The sequence below is a fragment of the Mesoplodon bidens genome (genome assembly GCF_964165515.1).
Source record: "Mesoplodon bidens genome assembly, chromosome: 13".
Lineage (NCBI taxonomy): Eukaryota > Metazoa > Chordata > Mammalia > Artiodactyla > Ziphiidae > Mesoplodon > Mesoplodon bidens.
Window position 1 is genome coordinate 22,415,967 of NC_138169.1, and position 22,376 is coordinate 22,438,342.

The 22,376-nt window shown below is 38.1% G+C and overlaps 2 protein-coding genes across 4 annotated transcripts in view; one reads left to right on the top strand and one right to left on the bottom strand.

Moving 5' to 3' along the window:
- LOC308626761 (uncharacterized protein) overlaps positions 1-1,194 on the top strand; it is a 452,693-nt gene extending 451,499 nt beyond the window's left edge. Inside the window, exon 5 of the transcript XR_014017296.1 lies at positions 1,185-1,194. The gene's annotated coding sequence lies outside the window, so the exon portion shown is untranslated. The remainder of the gene's footprint in view (positions 1-1,184) is intronic.
- Positions 1-22,376, bottom strand: part of TTC28 (tetratricopeptide repeat domain 28) — a 598,353-nt gene that overhangs the window by 401,238 nt on the left and 174,739 nt on the right. Inside the window, exon 1 of one of the 3 annotated variants that reach the window (XM_081252174.1) lies at positions 16,357-17,168. The exons of the other annotated variants lie outside the window; for them this stretch is intronic. Coding sequence (XP_081108300.1) covers positions 16,357-16,383 — 27 coding nt within the window. The 5' untranslated portion in view covers positions 16,384-17,168. Of the gene's footprint in view, positions 1-16,356; positions 17,169-22,376 lie in introns of those variants that run through there. 3 annotated transcript variants of the gene reach the window in all.

Here is a 22,376-nt window from a genome sequence, read left to right on the forward strand (position 1 = left end):
CTCTGGTGATACTTAACATATGCCACCTCACATTTCAGACATTTGTGCACTTGTCTTAACCTCCCTTCTAGAGGAAATGTATTTTATTCATATTTGCATCTCCAACAGCTTTAATAAATGCTTACTAATTTGATCATTTAAAAGAAATTTGATTTTTAATATTATTATTGAAATAGCCTCTAAAAGGGCTACAGTGTCCATTAAGAAATCATATATTTTTTAAACTCTGAATATCTGGTTCTATTTAATCAAAAATCATACATTTTTATATTAGTGTTTAAAACTCGTCCACGGTGATATTATAACCTCTGTGCATATCAATCTTCCCTAGTTTATTTGGTCAGTATAAATGTTAATTATATTTGCATATGTAATTACATATAGTCAATAACCTATAATTTTTTTAACATCTTTATTAGAGTATAATTGCTTTACAATGGTGTGTCAGTTTCCGCTTTATAACAAAGTGAATCAGTTATACATATACATATGTCCCCATATCTCTTTCCTCTTGCATCTCCCTCCCTAGCCCACCCCTCTAGGTGGTCACAAAGCACTGAGCTGATCTCCCTGTGCTACGCGGCTGCTTCCCACTAGCTATCTATTTTACGTTTGGTAGTGTATATATGTCCATGCCACTCTCTCACTTTGTCCCAGCCTACCCTTCCCCCTCCCCATATCCTCAAGTCCATTCTCTAGTAGGTCTGCATCTTTATTCCCATCTTGCCCCTATCAATAACCTATAACTTAAGATCCTTCCTTTAGCTGGTATCTCTTAAAGTTAGAATTTTTAATTTAAATTTTAAACAAAAAGATAAAGAAATCAACTCACTTTCTCCACATTTAATCCTATTTTAATCAACTTCTAAATGTCAGCAGTATATTCTGTAGACTTATAATAATTTAAAAATTAGCTTTAGGGATTTTACATTCTCATTCATTTTTAATCCAGAATGATGGAGTGCAACAATATATTATGAATTCACTTTTAAAAATTAAGTCAGAGAGTTCTGTTCAAATTAATACAGACGATTTACCCACAGTTATAGTTATACTAGAAACACTGGTTCCATAATAGCCCAGTTCTTCTAAATTGTTTGTTTCATGATGACTAAAAATGGGGTAGCATTTATATGGTTCATTAAAATTTCCTGAGAACCAGAGCTATCATCAGAAATAATTAGAACCATGACAAGTATATTCTGATAAATGTATTATCAATGAGGTCTATTTCATATTTGTGTTAACCTACATAAACTGTTTGCTTTTCAGATAAGTTATTCTGTCTTTATTGATAGTGATCATTAATTTTTCTTCCCTTACTCTTGGTCCTTTTGTGTCACCTACTCCCACCTAGAGCTGGTCTTACCTTAAAATTACAAAGTACATGGAGTTTGTGGTCAGTGTCCTCTATTTCTACTCTCGGCTATCTTTTTCTCCTGTCCCCTCAAATGCTACCCGTTAATGCTACTTCTTTTCTACTCGGGGTCCCCAACAAAGTGACCCCATCCTCCACTTCAAACTAGGCCTCTCAGTGATCAGGGACCTGATGTTTCATGAATCCCTCCCTACCAGCTATATCAAGAGGTTATAAGGATCCTGTTTCTGAATGTCTTGCTGGGTGACAGAGCAGCAAAGCTAACAGACAGCAAACAAATGTTACTGTCATATTTGCATTTTACTACAGATTTTTAAAGCATTGGCACAAAAGAATTTTAGGAAAATAAGTCACAGAAAAGGTGTCTGAAAGCAAATAGATTTCTTGTGTCTTCCGAATATATCATCTATATAACTGTTTTTTGTTTTGTTTTGTTTTTACAAAACAAGCCCCACCCTAGATTCTGAATTCCTAGAGAAAAGATAGAAGCAGTACAGCCCAGTGGATATGGCCCTCTCCTTAGAGTACCCAGGTCTATCGCCAGCCTCTGAATAGCTACATGATTCTGAGGGAGGCAGCTTACCCTACTGGTACTCCACTTCCTAATCTGTAAAATTAAATGCTCCTTAAAGTTCTTCTCATTTCTAAAAAATGTTTTAGTCTCAGTATTATAAATGCTGACTAGCAAGAGCCTGTGCTAAAACAAAAAGGGTTGTTTAAAATTAATATTTATGTAGCTAAAGAGATAATGTTTTAGTTAATCAATATATAACTAATTAATATTTAAATAAACCCCACATTCCTTGGTCATTTATTCTCATAGGCAATCAACTATAATCCCTAAGATATACAAATCTACCCTTCACATAAACTACTAATACTAGTTCCCTCTACAATAGTTGATTATTATGTGTATATATTTGAACAAGTTATTGAAAAAAAATGCCAAGCCACATACTAAAGCAAAGTCAGAAAAGGAAAAACTGGAGTGGTATTTATCAAATCATTCAAAATGTTTTCAGTCCCTGTGACCAAGCACCCTCAAATGTATCTAACATTCAGTAATCAATAGCATAATAAATATTTCATTTATTAAAAGGTCATTTATTGGGCTTCTCTGGTGGCGCAGTGCTTAAGAATCCACCTGCCAGTGCAGGGGACACATGTTCAAGCCCTGGTCCGGGAAGATCCCATGTACCGCAGAGCAACTGAGCCCAAGCGCCACAACTACTGAGCCCAGGTGCCACAACTACTGAAGCCCACATGCCTAGAGCCCATCCTCTGCATCAAGAGAAGCCACCAAAATTAGAAGCCTGTGCACTGCAACAAAGAGTAGCCCCCACTCCCCGCAACTAGAGAAAGCCCACACCCAGCAATGAAGACCAAATGCACCCAAAAATCAATAAATAAAATAATTTTTTTATACAGCAGGTTCTTATTAGTCATCAATTTTATACACATCAGTGTATACATGTCAATCCCAATCGCCCAATTCATCACACCACCCCCCCATCCCCCCACTGCTTTCCCCCCTTGGTGTCCATACGTTTGTTCTCTATAACTGTGTCTCAGTTTCTACCCTGCAAACCGGTTCATCTGTACCATTTTTCTAGGTTCCACATATATGCGTTAATATATGATATTTGTTTTTCTCTTTCTGACTTACTTCACTCTGTATGACAGTCTCTAGATCCAACCACAGCCCAACAAATGACCCAATTTCGTTCCTTTTTATGGCTGAGTAATACTCCATTGTGTATATGTACCACATCTTCTTTATCCAGTCATCTGTCGATGGGCATTTAGGTTGCGTCCATGACCTGGCTACTATAAATAGTGCTGCAATGAACGTTGGGGTGCATGTGTCTTTTTGAATTATGGTTTTCTCTGGGTATATGCCCAGTAGTGGGATCGCTGGGTCATATGGTAATTCTATTTTTAGTTTTTTAAGGAACCTCCATACTGTTCTCCATAGTGGCTGTATCAATTTACATTCCCACCAAAAGTGCAAGAGGGTTCCCTTTTCTCCACACCCTCTCCAGCATTTGTTCTTTGTAGATTTTCTGATGATGCCCATTCTAACTGGTGTGAGGTGACACCTCATTGTAGTTTTGATCTGCATTTCTCTAATAATTAGTGATGTTGAGCAGCTTTTCATGTGCTTCTTGGCCATCTGTATGTCTTCTTTGGAGAAATGTCTATTTAAGTCTTCTGCCCATTTTTGGATTGGGTTGTCTGCTTTTTTAATATTGAGCTGCATGAGCTGTTTATATATTTTGGAGATTAATCCTTTCTCCGTTGATTCATTTGCAAATATTTTCTCCCATTCTGAGGGTTGTCTTTTCGTCTTGTTTATGGTTTCCTGTGCTGTGCAAAAGCTTTGAAGTTTCATTAGGTCCCATTTGTTTATTTTTGTATTTATTTCCATTACTCTAGGAGGTGGATCAAAAAAGATCTTGCTGTGATTTATGTCAAAGAGTGTTCTTCCTATGTTTTCCTCTAAGAGTTTTATAGTGTGCAGTCTTACATTTAGGTCTCTAATTCATTTTGAGTTTATTTTTGTGTATGGTGTTAGGGAGTGTTCTAATTTCATTCTTTTACATGTTATTGTCCAGTTTTCCAAGCACCACTTATTGAAGAGACTGCTTCCTTTGTCATAGATTAGTTGACCATAGGTGTGTGGGTTTATCTCTGGGCTTTCTATCTTGTTCCATTGATCTATGTTTCTGTTTTTGTGCCAGTACCATATTGTCTTCATTACTATAGCTTTGTAGTATAGTCCGAAGTCAGGGAGTCTGATTCCTCCAGCTCTGCTTTTTTTCCCTCAATACTGCTTTGGCTATTCGGGGTCTTTTGTGTCTCCATACAAATTTTAAGATTTTTTGTTCTAGTTCTGTAAAAAATGCCATTGGTAACTTGATAGGGATTGCATTGAATCTGTAGATTGCTTTGGGTAGTATAGTTATTTTCACGATATTGATCCTTCCAATCCAAGAAAATGGTATATCGTTCCATCTGTTGGTATCATCTTTAATTTCTTTCACCAGTGTCTTATAGTTTTCTGCATACAGGTCTTTTGTCTCCCTACGTAGGTTTATTCCTAGGTATTTTATTCTTTTTGTTGCAGTGGGAAATGGGAGTGTTTCCTTAATTTCTCTTTCAGATTTTTCATCATTAGTATATAGGAATGCAAGAGATTTCTGTGCATTAATTTAGTATCCTGCAACTTTACCAAATTCATTGATTTGCTCTAGTAGTTTTCTGGTGGCATTTTTAGGATTTTCTATGTATAGTATCATGTCAACTGCAAACAGTGACAGTTTTACTTCTTCTTTTCCAATTTGTATTCCTTTAATTTCTTTTTCTTCTCTGATTGCCATGGCTAGGACTTCCAAAATTATGTTGAATAACAGTGGTGAGAGTGGACATCCTTGTCTTGTTCCAGATCTTACAGGAAATGCTTTCAGTTTTTCACCATTGAGAATGATGTTTGCTGTGGGTTTCTTGTAAATGACCTTTATTATGTTGAGGTAGGTTCCCTCTATGCCCAATTTCTAAAGAGTTTTTATCATAAATGGGTGTTGAATTTTGTCAAAAGCATTTTCTGCATGTATTGAGATGATCATATGGCTTTTCTTCTTCAATCTGTTAATATGGTGTATCACATTGATTGATTTGCGTATATTGAAGAATCCTTGCATCCCTGGGATAAATCCCACTTGATCATGGTGTATGATCCTTTTAATGTGTTGTTGGATTCTGTTTGCTAGTATTTTGTTGAGGATATTTGCATCTATATTCATCAGTGATATTGGTCTGTAATTTTCTTTTTTTGTAGTATCTTTGTCTGGTTTTGGTATCAGGGTGATGGTGGCCTCATAAAATGAGTTTGGGAGTGTTCCTTCCTCTGCAATTTTTTGGAAGAGTTTGAGAAGGATGGGTGTTAGCTCTTCTCTAAATGTTTGAGAGAATTTACCTATGAAGCCATCTGGTCCTGGACTTTTGTTTGTTGGAAGATTTGTAATCACAGTTTCAATTTCATTCCTTGTGATTGGTCTGTTCATATTTTCTATTTCTTCCTGGTTCAGTCTTGGAAAGTTATACCTTTCTAAGAATTTGTCCATTTCTTCCAAGTTGTCCACTTTATTGGCATAGAGTTGCTGGTAGTAGTCTCTTTGGATGCTTTGTATTTCTGCAGTGTCTGTTGTAACTTCTCCTTTTTCATTTCTAATTTTATTGATTTGAGTCTTCTCCCTCTTTTTCTTGATGAGTCTGGCTAACAGTTTATCAATTTTGTTTATCTTCTCAAAGAACCAGCTTTTAGTTTTATTGTTCTTTGCTGTTGTTTTCTTTGTATCTATTTCATTTATTTCTGCTCTGAACATTATGGTTTCTTTCCTTCTGCTAACTTTGGGTTTTGTGTGTTCTTCCTTCTCTAGTTCCTTTAGGTGTAAGGTTAGATTGTTTATTTGAGATTTTTCTTGTTTCTTAAGGTTGGCTTGTATAGCTATAAACTTCCGTCTTACAACTGCTTTTGCTGCATCCCATAGGTTTTGTATCGTCGTGTTTTTATTGTCATTTGCCTCTAGGTGTTTTTCGATTTCCTCTTTGATTTCTTCACTGATCTCTTTGTTATTTAGTAACGTATTGCTTAGCCCCCATGTGTTTGTGTTTTTTACATTCTTTTCCCTGTAATTCATTTCTAATCTCACAGCATTGTGGTCAGAAAAGATGCTTGATATGATTTCAATTTTCTTAAAATTACTGAGGCTTGAGTTGTGACCCAAGAAGTGATCTATCCTGGAGAATGTTCCGTGCACACTTGAGAACAAAGTGTAATCTGCTCTTTTTGAATGGGATGTCCTATAAATATCAATTAAATCTGTCTGGTCTATTGTGTCATTTAAAGCTTCTGCTTCCTTACTAATTTTCTGTTTGGATGATCTGTCCATTGGTGTAAGTGAGGTGTTAAAGTCCCCCAGTATTATTGTGTTACTGTTGATTTCCTCTTTTATAGCTGTTAGCAATTGCCTTATGTATTGAGGTGCTCCTATGTTGGGTGCATATATATTTATAATTGTTATATCTTCTTCTTGGATTGATCCTGTGATCATTATGTAGTGTCCTTCCTTATCTCTTGTAACATTTTTATTTTAAAGTCTATTTTATCTGATATGAGTATTGCTACTCCAGCTTTCTTTTGATTTCCATTTGCATGGAATATCTTTTTCCATCACCTCATTTTCAGTCTGTATGTGTCCCTAGGTCTGAAGTAGGTCTCTTGTAGGCAGCATATATAAGGGTCTTGTTTTTGTATCCATTCAGCCAATCTGTGTCTTTTCGTTGGAGCATTTAATCCATTCACATTTAAGGTAATTATCGATATGTATGTTCCTATGACCATTTTCTTAATTGTTTTGGGCTTGTTTTTGTAGGTCCTTTTCTTGTGTTTCCCACTTAGAGAAGTTCCTTTAGCATTTGTTGTAGAGCTAGTTTGGTGGTGCTGAATTCTCTTAGCTTTTGCTTGTCTGTAAAGCTTTTTATTTCTCTGTCAAATCTGAATGAGATCCTTGCTGGGTAGAGTAATCTTGGTTGTAGGTTCTTCCCTTTCATCACTTTAAGTATATCATGCCACTCCCTTCTGGCTTGTAGAGTTTCTGTTGAGAAATCAGCTGTTAACCTTATGGGTGTTCCCTTGTATGTTATTTGTTGTTTTTCCCTTGCTGCTTTCAATAATTTTTCTTTCTCTTTAATTTTTGCCAATTTGATTACTATGTGTCTTGGCATGTTTCTCCTTGGGTTTATCCTGTATGGGACTCGCTGCGCTTCGTGGACTTGGGTGGCTATTTCCTTTCCCATGTTAGGGAAGTTCTCGACTATGATCTCTTCAAATATTTTCTCTGGTCCTTTCTCTCTCTCTTCTCCTTCTGGGACCCCTATAATGCGAATGTTGTTGCGTTTAATGTTGTCCCAGAGGTCTCTTAGGCTGTCTTCATTTCTTTTCATTCTTTCTTCTTTATTCTGTTCTGCAGCAGTGAATTCCACCACTCTGTCTTCCAGGTCACTTATCCATTCTTCTGCCTCAGTTATTCTGCTATTGATTCCTTCTAGTGTGGTTTTCATTTCAGTTATTGTATTGTTCATCTCTGTTTGTTTGTTCTTTAATTATTCTAGGTCTTTGTTAAACATTTCTTACATCTTCTTGATCTTTGCCTCCATTCTTTTTCCGAGGTCCTGGATCATCTTCACTAACATTATTCTGAATTCTTTTTCTGGAAGGTTGCCTATCACCACTTCATTTAGTTCTTTTTCTGGGGTTTTATCTTGTTCCTTCATCTGGTACATAGCCCTCTGCCTTTTCATCTTGTCTTCCTGTGAATGTGGTTTTTGTTCCACAGCCTGCAGGATTGTAGTTCTTCTTGCTTCTGCTGTCTGCCCTCCAAAATAATTTTTTTAAAAAAAAAGGTCATTTATTTAACCATCTTAAACATCTAAAACATAGCCTAAAACCAGAAAGTATTAAAAAAAACGAAAACCCTTAAGTAGTCAAAATAGAAAGTCACAGTTCATACTCTAAAGTTCATACACTCATAAGAGAAACCCTCATTCATTCAGAGTCTACTTACTTTCATCTCAGTCACAAGCTAAGGCTCAGTTAGCTGCACTTCTCACCCACCACAGATAGGAAACAAATACATAAAACAGAATTGCAAGAAGTAGGCACATGACAGCAACATTACTTTGGGCAACATGGAAAGAAAGGTAAAAACCACACAAAGACATCATAAAAGTATTTCTTTTTAAATAAAGTTATTTATTTTTGGCTGCATTGGTTCTTTGTTGCTGTGCGCAGGCTTTCGCTAGTTGCGGCGAGCGGGGGTTACTCTTCGTTGCAGTGTGTGGGCTTCTCATTGCGGTGGCTTCTCTTACTGCAGAGCACGCAGGCTTCAGTAGTTGTGGCATGTGGGCTCAGCAGTTGTGGCTCGCAGGCTCTAGAGCATGGGCTTAGTTGTGGCGCATGGGCTTAGTTGCCCTGCAGCATGAGGGATGTTCCCGGACCAGGGATCAAACCCATGTCCCCTGCACTGGCAGGTGGATTCTTAACCACTGCACCACCAGGGAAGTCCCAAAAATATTTTAAAAGACACAAAAAAACAATCTGGGGTCAGTCAGTATAGGAACAAATAATTCTACATTCCTTAAAAGCTCCTATAGTAGTGCTGCATTATGCCAAAGTAGAATAATTCATGTTTGTGATAATAATCCTGAGTAATCAGGAGAAGCTTAGTACCTTCTGTTTAAGAAGATAGAAAATGTGTTGTATATTTTAGAAAATTTCACATTAAAAAATGGTTGAAATTTAACAAGGGCTGGCAGTTAATGAATTAAGTTTGAGTTAACAAGAAATTCACAAGAACACCACAGATAAATATTAGCATAGTGATTTTCCATAAAAACCATGGTGACTACAGAATATTAAAATTCATAACTAATCCCTCAAACACATTTTAGTCTTAATTTCAATATTTATCACCACCATTCCTAACCCCCCAATACTAATTGAACCAAAGTAAATTTCTAGTTTTGTAGGTAAAAGATGGTGAAACATCAGCAGTTTCACATGGTTCAACCTAATATATTTACCAAAATTATTAACAATAAAGTAGTTTGCATTTATCTTTTATTTCTCCAGCCCACCCTCTGTTGGAAAAAAACTAATTATTAAGTAACAAAGACCCAAAGTCCACCAAAATGATCATGAGTCCACCATCACTCACTATGACATTTTCTTTCTACTCCTTAAAAACATAATAATCTTATTTATTTATGCCTGAGAATCTCAACTCTGCAAACACGTTTCCAAAAATATCTGACGGATCTGGGCTTAAGCATTTCAGCTTTTCACAGATAACCACAATTTAACATAATCCTGAAAATGAGTGTGTGCATTTCCATTATGTTCATTTATAAATATTTAAAATATAAAATATGCTTAACAATTAATTGTCAGAGCAATGACATAATGAACCAGATAAATATAATGGACATTCAAAGTTTTTAGTTATATAAAACAAGTTGGCATTCAGTTTGTTTTCAGATTCAAATATTGTATTTTGATTTTCCTTAAAACAAGGAACGCCTACATTGGACAAGTCAAAATAAGGAATCACTTATCAATTTTAAAATCCCAATTTCTTATCTATTGATAATAAATGTTTTGTCAATATAGGACATAAGTTATCCCAGGATGTACAACAAAGTTTCCTTGAAGGTTTCTTCCTTCTCTACTCCCACTATTACCTTTCTAGGTTCAAGTCTACGTATATTGTGTGTTTAGGAGAGTATATATCCAAACACAATGAGTTCCCGCAATAAGCTCCTGGCTCCCAACTCCACTTTGTCCCTATGCCAAATGGTACCTGCTCTCTAACTCAGAACTACCTCAAAAATCTGTGTTTCCACAAGCCTCAGTCTTCTAACTTGATGTAAATCCAAAATGTTACCTCCCACAAAGTAAATAATGCTGGAAATATAAGTGCATTCATGAATGGACATTGGCTTACATAACCAGACGTAAGCTATAGAAATTTCGGTCCTTTGATAGTCCAAACTGAGAGACGTCTACCAGCAGAAAGCTTATGTGCAGCTCTGACAACTGAGATCAAGTTTATTTCAGGTACTTTTTCCAGAAATGTTAAGTTTATTACACAGAAGGTGTAAGCCAAAGGATACAATTTTATGTTTTTCCTTACGATATATGCTAAAAGAATAGAATACTCAAAATAACAAAGACAGAACACTCTAACAGAATAAATAACAAAGTGTGCTGGAAAAGGAATATAGTTAAAGGGCTCAATCATGTGAGAATATGTCTCTTAGCTACAAAAATCTAAAAGGGGGCACTAACAAGAAAGTACAGGACAAAAGCGTCATATATATCCTAAAAATGTCAGTTGAATGATATAATTTTTATAGCTTTCAATAAAACTGCATGGTTTTAGCACATCAATAAAAAGCAGTCTTAAAGCTGAGACATACATTGTTATTAATGATATAATGAATTCGCTGTGGAAGTTAAAGCTGACAAGGCCAGCTGGGATTTCAGGTTTTCTCTTGCTTCCGCTGTGTCTTCCACAGCATGTCACCACTGTGACTGACCAGCAAAATGAAGGTGGCTGCTGGCATCTTTTCTTGAAGTTGGGCCAGTTCAACTCTGTAGCCTCTCACAATGGCAATGTTTACTGGCTAGCTCCTGAACAGTAAAGGTGCCAAATCAGATTTCCTCATCATTGACTTCTTTCACTTCGTATCAAGTCTATCAACTATTCCCAGCTTCTCAAATGTCCCTGGAAGTACTTTTCTATAGATGACCATTCCCTACCAGTTTTACAAGATCCAAAATACTTCAGGCTGAAGGGAATAAAGATTTACTCCAGTGGTTTACAACCATGGTATTGCTGCACTTGTATCTTGTGATCCAGCTGTGAGATGTATCACAAATAACTGTAACTTTTTCCCCCTTTTTTTCATTTGAGGTAAAGTTCATATAACATAAAATTAACCATTTTGAAGTGTACAATTCAGTTGCATTCAGCACATACACAATGTTGTGCAGCCATCACCTCATAACTGGGACTTTATTTTTAATAGGTAAGGAGTTAAGATTATCCCTTTAATGAATCACCCTGACTCATAGTCAATATGGTGTTCTGAGAGGGTAAGAAAAAGAGATAAACTTGGAAGTTAGGCATTTCCAATAACTGGCAAGTCAGAGAATCTTGCCAGCTGGTTGAAGATCACTGACCATCATATTCCATAAATGTTGCATTTTTTCAAATATTCACTCTTTCAGTTCCTACTCTGTGCCTGTGCCCTCAACCTTACACTGATAGAGGCAGACATACTGACAGTTACAGTACAGAGCTATGACTATGGCTCATACAAGTATGGTCAAAGGAGGGTGTGGCCAACTATACCCAGCAATTATGTAGAAAGATTCACTAAGGAGGAGAAGATTGAGTTAGTTCTTAAGGTATGAGCAGTGACAAAAAGGAAGCAAGTTAAGAAGCGCATAAGAAGAAATTCTATGCAAAGGAAGAAGTATGTACAAATGCACAGAAGCCCGGTAAGCTGTGTCCAGCTAGATTACAGGGTACCATCATACTAACAGGAAAAGTGTAGTAAGCACATTTTATGTGCCAGACACTCTTTGTAAGCATTTTACATTATATCTTCAAAGTCACACCAAGAGCTAGGTGGCCACTTGTATTAAATAGATGAGACATCTGAAGTACAGAGAGGCTGAATAACTTGGCTATGCAGCTACTAAGAGGCTGTACTGGAATTCAAACCCAGGTAGTCTGGGCTTCAGAGCCCATCCTCTTCATCACTATACTATATAACCTACACTACATTCTTCTGTTTTCTTCTCCTCTTTAATAAAATTAATCACTTAAGGCAAGATCTTTTATGATGGAAACTAAGTACACCACAGCACACTGAAGGTGAACGAACGACTGGCATGAACAATGAGAGGGCACCACTAAGAACCCCTTGTGGCCCCCAAACAAACAAGGGAAGAGTGGCAAACTGTATTGAGAGTACAGCTTAATTTATTTCTTATTCTTTTAGATTAAAAAATACACAAAAACAGAAGTCCTCATATTTCCCCATAACCCAGTCATTTTCTTGCACACTCCCTAGCCCAAGGTGTGTTCACCCCACTTTGGAGACATCTACTAGACAATGGAAAGACATGGCAGAGTTTTAAGAAGGTGAATAAATACATGTGTTTCTTTAAACAATTACTCTAGAAGGAATAAGAAGGGAAAATTAGAGGAAAAAAGAGACAAGAAAAAGAAAAATCATTAGGATACCATTTGCAATAGATCCAGCAAATGATAATGAGGTGCTAAACTATAACAGTGGGGAGTCAGATGTGAAAGATTAAATGACATGCCCAAGGACACAAGTCATGGGAACTGCCAGAACCAAAACCTGGGTCTCTAGATTGCACTGATCTGGGAATGGTATACAGACGATCTGCAGAAAGACCTTTATCATGAAATTTCTAAGACTTCTCTTTAAAACTTCTTTTGTTCACAATGCTTATTTTTAAGTCTAATTTTATACTATAAACAAACTGTGGTCCAAAGTGAATAATATAATAATATCAACTAGCACAGCATTTAGGCAGGTAACTAAGTAATTTAGTATAGCTGTATTAAAATTTGAGACTTAGCTTTCTAATCCAGAAACAAAATGCTTTATCATAGAAAAAGTTCAGGGATTTGAAATACACTCTTTTGTAAAAGCAATAAGCTATTCTGAGACACAAATTTACAGGACACAATCCTTATTAGTGAGCTTTGAAACAAATGAAGCTCTATCAGAGAAGTCATTTAAGAAGCCAGATTCACATTATATTAATGTGACAAGTAGAACAAGATAAATACATCATATAATTCTCAAATGACATAATTAATGTAGCTTATATGACATATTCCTATTAATGATCTTTTATTATGTGTGAACAGTAAAATAACATTAGATAAGGAATGAAAAAATCCAATCAGCAGCAGTTTTCCTGAAGGTTTTGACTGCAGTCTTATTTACACAGTGTTATCTGATACTAATCCTTGGATTTTAAAGAGCAAAAATCACTTCAGAATTGTAAACAAACATGTTCCTATGAGATGAACATTTTAATTACTATCATTTCTGCAAATACAAGATAAAAATAATGTGCTGCATGATAGCCTATTAACGTGAAAACATGGGAAAGTATATTTTGCCAGGCCAATAGGTTATGTTAATAAAAGGATCATGATAGTGGATCTGGAGCCTGATAGTGTGTCTTAACAATGACTGCCACGGAGTCTGTGTGGAAAGTGTAGCAGTCCCCTCCCTAAAGCTGTGTACAATAGATTAGAAGTGAGTGCCAAAATATTCTGATTTTCTTTAATAATCCACTACAGTCTAATACCTATGAGTCAACTGAAACATTCTGAACCTTTTTACATTTAAAGATCACACCACCCTAAAAATAAATACAAGTTTTACAAAGCAATAGTTCTTATTTACTTTTACATCAAATAAATATTTACTGAGCAACTATATCATCCCTGGCACCATAAAAGAGGTGTGAAGTGTGGTTCCTGAACTCAAGGAGCTTGAAGAATGACTGAGAGGCTAAGATAAAAAAAGTTTACTATCAGTAAAGGACAATCAGCCTAAAAGGGCATAGATTCTAAATGCTCCAGGAATTCAGAGGTAGTTAAAAATCACTGTTTCTTCAGGAAGGGGAGGGAAGAAGAGCATCTTGGTGGTAGTATCCAGAAATGAGGGAGCAAAGCTATGGCTAACTAAGCTCCTCACTGGTCCTGAGAGTGAAACATGATTAATCGTGTTCTGGTGGTTTCTTTGTGAAAAAGGTAGCAGACCCTAATTGAATACTCCAGAGCCCACATCTTGAATTTTGGTATTTAGTTAAACCCAGCAAATAAGCAGAGGAAAGAAGAGTAAAGGACTCCCCTTCAATCATGTACCCCAGCTGCATGCTCAGTTAGAAACAAAGAAACCTAGAACCTATGGTCATTCTCTTATAGTGAGCCCAGAATTTACAAAAGCCAGCACTGGTAGTGGCTGACAGGGCACCATGATAGCAAGTTACCATCAATCCTAGCCATGAAGCCCAGCTATAGCAAATGCTGCTTGGGGCAGCATTCTATGGATGATCTTCTTAGCTTTGTTAAAATCACATCAGTGTAGTATCACTTTTCATCTGTGGTGTAAATGGTTTTTATGAAACAGTTTGACAAAACACATGGCATGTGACTGTACCACTACAAATGTGTTAGCAGACCCAGCCAGAAACCACAGCAATGATCTGATCATGTGAGTATTCTTGCAAGAGTAAAAAAATAAACCTAATCTTTGTAAAGACTTACTGGTGCCCTACAGGAGTTGAATATTCTTCCAAGGAAGCTTCCGTTTCCAATGTAGAAGAAGGAAGAATTGTTCTCAAGCCACCACCAGATAATCACACAGTACTTAATGGCTCAGCTTAATTTTTAATCTTGTATGAACTTTGCAGAATTATATCTGATAACATGATGATTTGGGATTATGAATGTAGTGAAAAAACACAACCTTCTGGTATAGCAATTTAAGCAACACAGAGTGAGTAAATACTGCAGAGTGAATCCTAACACTTGAAACAGAATCTTCCAGAGTCCAGAAATCCACCTGACTGCCAAGAATAATACTTCCGTGGTTCAAGCAATACCAGTACCCAGAGGGGTTTCCACAGACATAACCACATGAGTTACTGCATATTGGGTAAAATAGAAAAAACAGACATTTATGAATGTATAGTTTGCAGACATCTTAAAAGTACTCATAAATATGCAATTTACAAATATAGAAGAAACTGGGGGGAGGGCTCCAGGAATACACAAAATCTGTTTAAATTTCTTAATTATATGGTTTCTTCTATGGGTTTTCCTCATCCTAACTCTGATTTTTATGGGTGGTGGAGGGAGACGCATGGATCTCTTAACTAAAACACATGAAACCAGTATCACTGAAAGAAGCTCTATGAGAACTAATATATGAGAGATTCTGACTTCAGAATGCAGTAGAAATGACTTCGTTTCAGATAGCAAATTAGATATCAAAGAAAACCTTTCAATTCACCAGGCTGTACTGAAGCAGGGTTTGTTAGATTTTCTAGCAATAAAACAAATGCACAATATCTTCTCATGCATTTCACACATGATTTCTATTTCAGCTCTGATGTAAAACATGGTATCACACATCATGCCACAAAGAAAGAGTCAGTTTAGCTAGTTCAAGTAAAACACCAGGCAGCTGCTAACAGAGACAGGTCATGGCTGGGGAGAGGCACAGCACGTTCAGTTCGCTGTTTTCCTTCAAAAGAATGTCAATAAAAAACACGGCCAAATGAGGTATTTGAAGTGGGGGGAAAAGTCCTGCTATGCAGTGAACCACTGGGTTCACCTAACAGCGCCAGTCAGACAAGTTAGCAAAAGGGAGCCCTAGCCAAAGCTACAGCCGCCAACAACTTGAAGAAAGCTGTCTTTCTCCCTGAACGTCCTGGGGTAGCGACCAGTCCCACATTTAGAAACGTTATTTCTGGGACCAATAGCAATTTATTTTGATAGAACCACTGGATTTTTTTTTCTTGAGTTCTCAACAAAGGAGCCATATTAGGAAATAATCTCGCAAAAAGCAAAGTGCCCCCTCCCCCTCTTCCCCACGATCGATGCACACACGCCCGTGCACGCTGCCACGCACAGACACACACCCGTGACAATGGCCGGCGCGTGCACTCGCGCGGGCCCACGCAGCCGCCCGGGAGCCCCGCGGGCAGAAGGCCCGGCCGGCCCGGCCCCAGGAGCTCAGGCTGGAGGCCCCGCGGCCCCCGCTGCCCAGGAACCAGCTGCTGGGCGGTTGTGCTAGGGATGCTCGCCCCCCAGCGGGGCCCTGGGGAAGCGGCTGCCAGGGGCTCAGAGCCTATTAACCCCTTGGGGAAGTAGGTGCTACAACACCCACCTGCGGGGACACTGGAATGTGTCGGGAATACAACCCCAAATGGCTCCCCGTAGACAAGGCGCCACCGAGTCCTTAGACCCTGGCAGCTCTTGGCTGGCTCCTGCAAAGCTAATCGTGTGGCTGGCTCCACTGGGCTTCTAAGGCAAAGGGATGTGTCTGAGCTGTCACCCCTGAAGAGTCTGGGCATACCAAGAAGGAAAAACTTAAGAGGGCAATGGACGCAGATCAGACTTGGTAACCCGCCCCTAAGGGACTGGTGTAAGTCCCTAAAGGGACAGAGCTACTTGGACCTGCCCGTCCAGCAAACTACGGAAGGAGTGGAGGGACCCGAGGGCAACCGCCCCCTGTCACCCCTCCCTGGGTCGGGCATCAGGGCCCCGTCCCCACTCCGGGACACTTACCTTCTTCCGGGGCTGCCATTTCATCATATTTGTACAGCCGATACGTGGAACATCAAGATGCTGGCTGGGGGCTGGGGACAGATGCAGGGCAGCGGCGACTGCAAGTCATGCTGCCTCCCTCCCACCCCCTAATTCTTTCCCATATTCACTGCGAAGGGAAAGAGCCCAGGAGAGTCCAGTCTTTTCGCCTTCAGTTCAATGAAAAGTATCCCCAAACCACGAACACACTTCCCACGGGGCTAGGAAGTCCCAGCAGCAACCAGCGTACTCCTGCCAGAGCGGAGCATTTTCCCCTCAGGCCAGCGCCAGGAAAAAGAGCCTGCGGCAGGGGGTCTCCAAGCCGGCTGCAAAGACCCTCCCTCAGAGAAGAGAGGGAGAACGCAAGCTGCTGCACGAACCCAGCCGGGCTCCTGCCATCCAAACCCCTTTTGGCGAATTCTCCTCTTCTCAAAAAAAGATTAGACAAGCAATCAAACCCTCACGCGCAGCCTGGAGCAATTCCCAAAATTCTGGGTGTATTTCTCGTTTGTAAAATTTAGCAAAGAAAATTCCAAAGATCTGTAATCAGAGCTTCTTTACGCTGTTTTCTCTTCTTTCTTGGATAGCTTGGGGAAAGGATCTGCCCTTCCCGAAATGCCTACCTTCCCTGAACACTGTAAATAGGAAAACTTGGTTTGTGTGTTTAGATTTTTTTTTTTTTTAATTCCCAAGAACCTTAGTGGGGAAAGGCTGGAAGGAAATCCTGCAAGAACCCAACTCCACAGCTCAGTCTGCACTAATGACTTCCTTCCCTTCAGTGTGAGCACAGCCTGCCCAGCTCCAGCCACACAGAGCAAATGGTTTCTGGGTCTTAGTGCCACGACATCTGTTCCAAAGCAAAAAGTAAGCACACAGTTTCAGAGGCACCTAACAGCTCCCAAGGAATCAGAGCCAGAATAGACCTACGGAATAAGGAAATCATTTCAAAAGATCTAGATTTGTGAATTATATCGAGAGAAAAAAGGAATTGAAAAGGTTTCTAGACCAAAAAGCTATATAATCTAAAAGTGTGACTTGAAGGAAAAAGATTTAAGATATTAGACAAAATAAAAATTTAAATCAAGAATAGACTCTGCTTCTCTAAATTCAGCACTAATTTTATTATTATAAAAATATTGCTATCAAGATTGAGTTTCATTCAGCTTCTATAAAAATGATTCCATCCTATTTAAGGAGACACATCTCCAAATACAAAATACAATGTAATTCTATTATTTGTCATCCAACATGTCTAGTAATTCTTCTCTCACCATGAGGCTAGTTTGATAGCTGGGAATTAATGGGTAGTGTAAGCTGCTAGAATACTAACTGATGAACATAATAATAGCAACTGATGTACCATCACTCCATTGTTTCAACAATATTTAACTTATTAATGTCAGAGTTCTATAATGCATTGGCAGGACTGGCTGATGTGGATGATTATAAGCAGATTGGACACTAACTATATCAGATATATTGTAAACATCATTAAAATACCCAAAACAGTTAACTAAAACAAATTACTTTTGAGATTTTTTTCTAAGCCTAAGAATCTGAAATTCAACGGTGAAATCATTGTCTTTTACAAAATAATATTAACAAGTATAGTTAAGCCATGATATGCATCATAGCTACACACCAACCTTACCTCTCTGCTCAATAAAACTATTAAGTGCCTATGATTTAAGCACCTATTATTTGCCAGCCCCTGTTCCAGATGCTAGAAATATGAGTAAGAGGCTATCCCTGCTCTTGAAATTACATACTGCAGGCAGCAGTCACAAATAACACCAATACTCTGTATATGTCCTAACATATCCAAATCATTCTGCACAGCTTAACTTGGATATCCTACTAACATGGAAGTTCAATAAATTCCAAACTAAATTCATCAATCTACCCCCAAATCAGTTTCTCTTCCCAGCTTTCCTGTATCTGTCCATAGCACTGTTATTCTTCCAGGATCACAAACTAAAACCTTAATTAACATCATTCCTATGTCTAATCTATCACGAAGTCCTTTCACTTCTTTCTTAGACATTGCTTTCAAATTCTTACTGCTGAAATCTGAGGCTGGAGCCTCACAAAACAAACATGTATTAAGACCCAACTAGGTGCAAAACATCACGTAGGATAGAAAGGTATAAAACTAAGTCCCTATGCTAGAGGAAGTTACAAAGAAGTTAGGACAGAGCTGAAGACCTATAAGAGGACAATCAGACATTGCGTTGGTCAGTTAAACAAATGAATTACATGGTAAGTAGCATTCCAGGAGATAGAAGGAGAAACCATTGTAAACAGGGATGGTCAAGGAAGGTGTCACAAAGGAATCTGAAGTAGAAATTCAGAGGAGATACAACTCATTCTAGAGCCAAAAGCCAAGGTCCTTACCACAGGCAGTAACGCTCTTCAGGATCTGGACCCGTCTACCTCTCAGAACTCATCTCTTACCCCTCTTCCACTCCTTTTCTCAGACCCTGCCATACTGGCCACCTCACTGTCCCTTGAATATATCAAGCATATATGTGTTGCACCCTCTGCCTGAATCACCCTTCCTCCAGATACCCTCTTGGATCCCTTCCTTAGTTCCTTCAGTTCAAATATCATATTAGAAAGGCGGTCTCTCATCATTCCTTCTAAAATAACAGCACTATGACTGTTACCTTCTATCTTCCTTACCCTGCTACATTTACTTCATAGCCTTTATGACATATATTTTATTTATTTAGTGTCTTATATCCCCAAGAATATAAATTCCAAGGGAGCAGGGACTTTACTCTATGTAATACCAACACTCAGTGAACAGTGCCTGATACAATAAGCAATCAACAAATATTTGTTGAATGAAATAATGAAAGAAAAAGAAAAGGGAGAATAGTGTGAGCAAAGGAGGCAAGCCTATACAAGATGTACTCAAGATACGAAATATATTGACCTGCCTAAAATATAAGGCTTAAGAATGAGAATGTTAGAGGCAGAAACTTTGTCTTGTTCAGCTTTGTAATCCTCAGTGCCCAGCATAGTGCCTGGCACAGCAGACGTGCTCAATATTTATGGGATAGAAGAATGAAGGGAGGGTAGAGATTGAATGATGAATGAGGGAAATTCCATTCCATTCCATATAAAGTAAAAGATACTTTGGCAAGGTATGTTGGAACCAAATGGTAGGGAACACTGTAAGGCAAAGAAATTTGGACTTTATCCTATAGGATGCAGGTCATTAAAGGTACTAACAGTAGTAGTCAAGAGGCATGACTGAAGCAGCATTTTTAAGCAATCTAATATAACAAAATATTAACCATGATTTTATGAGGCTGTTTTGTATATAAACCTTTGGATTTTTAAATTATGTGCATAATTAAAATACTTATAATGACCATTTGACAGATATGATAGATATCAAAACTGAAATTCACAGGAGTTAAATGACCCCTTCAATGCCACCCAGCAAGTCAATGGTAATGGGAGGACTAGAATCCAAGGCTTAAAAACCAACGCCTGAGTGATGGGGGCAGGAACCTACAATTGCTTAGAGGTCAAGATAAAAGTTTCTATTTTTTACTCTGCCTCTAACTTGCTATACAACAGAAATTATCAGAAAGGCAAGGCAGATGACATGAATAAATGAAACAGAGTCAGGTGTAAGATAAAAGGGAATTGTAAGGATTGTAAATCTGGAGAAAGATAAATCATGTAAAAGAGGGAGTTGCTACATGCTACATAATGCTAGTCAATTGATGTCATACAGGAGTATCAGTCCAACAGTGCCAGATCCTCTAAATTTTCATGAGAAGCTAAAATTTTCCTGATTTTAATTGTTCGCTCAAAAGTTTTAAAGCATCCTAACAGGCCAAACAAAACATGCCTGTAGGTCTAAATTCCATCTGCAAGTCATAATTTGTGACTGTTGATTTAACCACTCAAGGCTTCACTTTCCCATATGTAAATTAAGAGACCTACATGGTTCCTAATCTATGGGGTGGTTTTTTGAGGGCATCTGTGAATCCATATGCATACCACGCATGGTCTGTGGACTGAAGAGCAATCTCCCTTGCTCAGATGTTGTTGGACTTAATAAAAGACAAAGTTACTTAAATTGGGGGAGAGGGAGTCTGAGAACAGTGGACTGTAACAAGAAAGGAGACAGAGGAAATATATTTGTTTCGACATAATCTAAGACTTCAAAGTGAAGTTTTAAACTGGCTTTCAATTTTTTAGGTATATTTCCTTTGGGTCACTTATTTATATGGCATTTCTTTCCCTGCTGACTGGTGAGTGTTTCAGCTTTCATTTAGTAGGTACCACTCGAAAGAAGACCATTACCTAGAAGCCTGTAAATATGAATACTATATTAAAGCATCTTGCTTTTTCCTTTGTGCCTTTGTTTATTTATTTTGCTTAATCCAAACTGACTTGGTAATTATATCTGAAATATTTACAGAATTACTATTATACCAGTATACTTTCTCCCTTAGAAATTATTTATATAGAGGTACCAAGCTAACACAGCTCAAAATGTTGTAATTTAGCTTATTGTTTCAAAGATCCAATGTCAACAGTAAGAACACAGTTTCTCAGATATGCAGCTACTAAAAGGCATTTGTACCACTTCATTTTTAAACATAGCACTTTGCAAATCACTTCCCTAAAGGGAGATACTGTAAAACAGTCTATTAAAGCAGTATTTTCCTCAATAACTACTTGTCTATTCAAATCTTAACAAAAGCAAGAAAGAGGAAATGAATGGAGAAAACACACCTTTTTTCATTGTTGTGAATTTCTTCAAGATTTCCTAAGGAGTGATATGTCTGACATTGATCACAGGGTAAATGCTCAGAAAAGCTAGTTTTGTAGTTATTTACATTTATTGTGTTTTAGAATATTAAACTCAATGTGAAACAGTATTTGGAAAATATATTAATTTTCCCAAAGACATCTAAATTATTTTCAAGTATCTAAAGAGATATTAGAAAATAAAGAGACAAAAATAGAAGCACATTTGAGACCAAAAAATTTGGCCTCATTAGTGATATTTCACACAATTAGGTGCTTTCAGAATATTAAAGGCCTTGCTTTGCTAAAAAAAGAAAACTAAAATAACTTGTTGCATAAGAATTCTGCCACACAGCAAAGTAGATATAGGACCATGCTCCCATTCCTTGGGAAGTAAACTGTTCTACAACATCCAGGGAAAATCACCTCTAACTTTATCCACCTCACTTCCTTCCACTATATCAGACAGTGTCAGACAGGCTGAAGCCCAATTCTGTAAATTCAACACAACACATATTGACTGAGTACTCATTCTATACAAGGGACTGTACTAGGTACTGTGAGAGGAGACAAAAATAAATCAGATGATTTTTGCCTTTAAGGACAGAGCAGTCTTGTGAGGTTGAAGGAGAAGACAGGTACACAACTAATAACAATAACAATAACAATAGCAGCTAACCCTACTGATCTTGCCATTCATCTGACTTTGAGAGCCCAAGTTCTTAGCGCAACCTAAGTGCTAAAAGAATGAAATAACTGGGCTTCCCTGGTGGCGCAGTGGTTGAGAGTCTGCCTACCAATGCAGGGAACACGGTCTGGGAAGATCCCACGTGCCACGGAGCGGCTAGGCCCGTGAGCCATGGCCTCTGAGCCTGCGCATCAGGAGCCTGTGCTCCGCGACGGGAGAGGCCACAACAGTGAGAGGCCTGCGTACCGCAAAAAAAAAAGAATGAAATAATTAATGACATATTCTCTCATTAAGACTATGGGAGCCCTAAAGAGTAATTAATTCTGACTGTGGTAACAGAGAAAGGTTTTACAGAAGAGGTGGCACAGTATCCTTTCAACAAGCTGAGACAATGTTTGGGGAGGAATGTGCCAGACTGAAGGAAAAGAGCATGAGCCAAAACATGGACGTATGAAAAAATGGGCCACATTAGCAAGTCATCTCACAGATCTGACACATATAACACAAGGCAAGGCATAGTGGACTTAAGGTTAGAGGG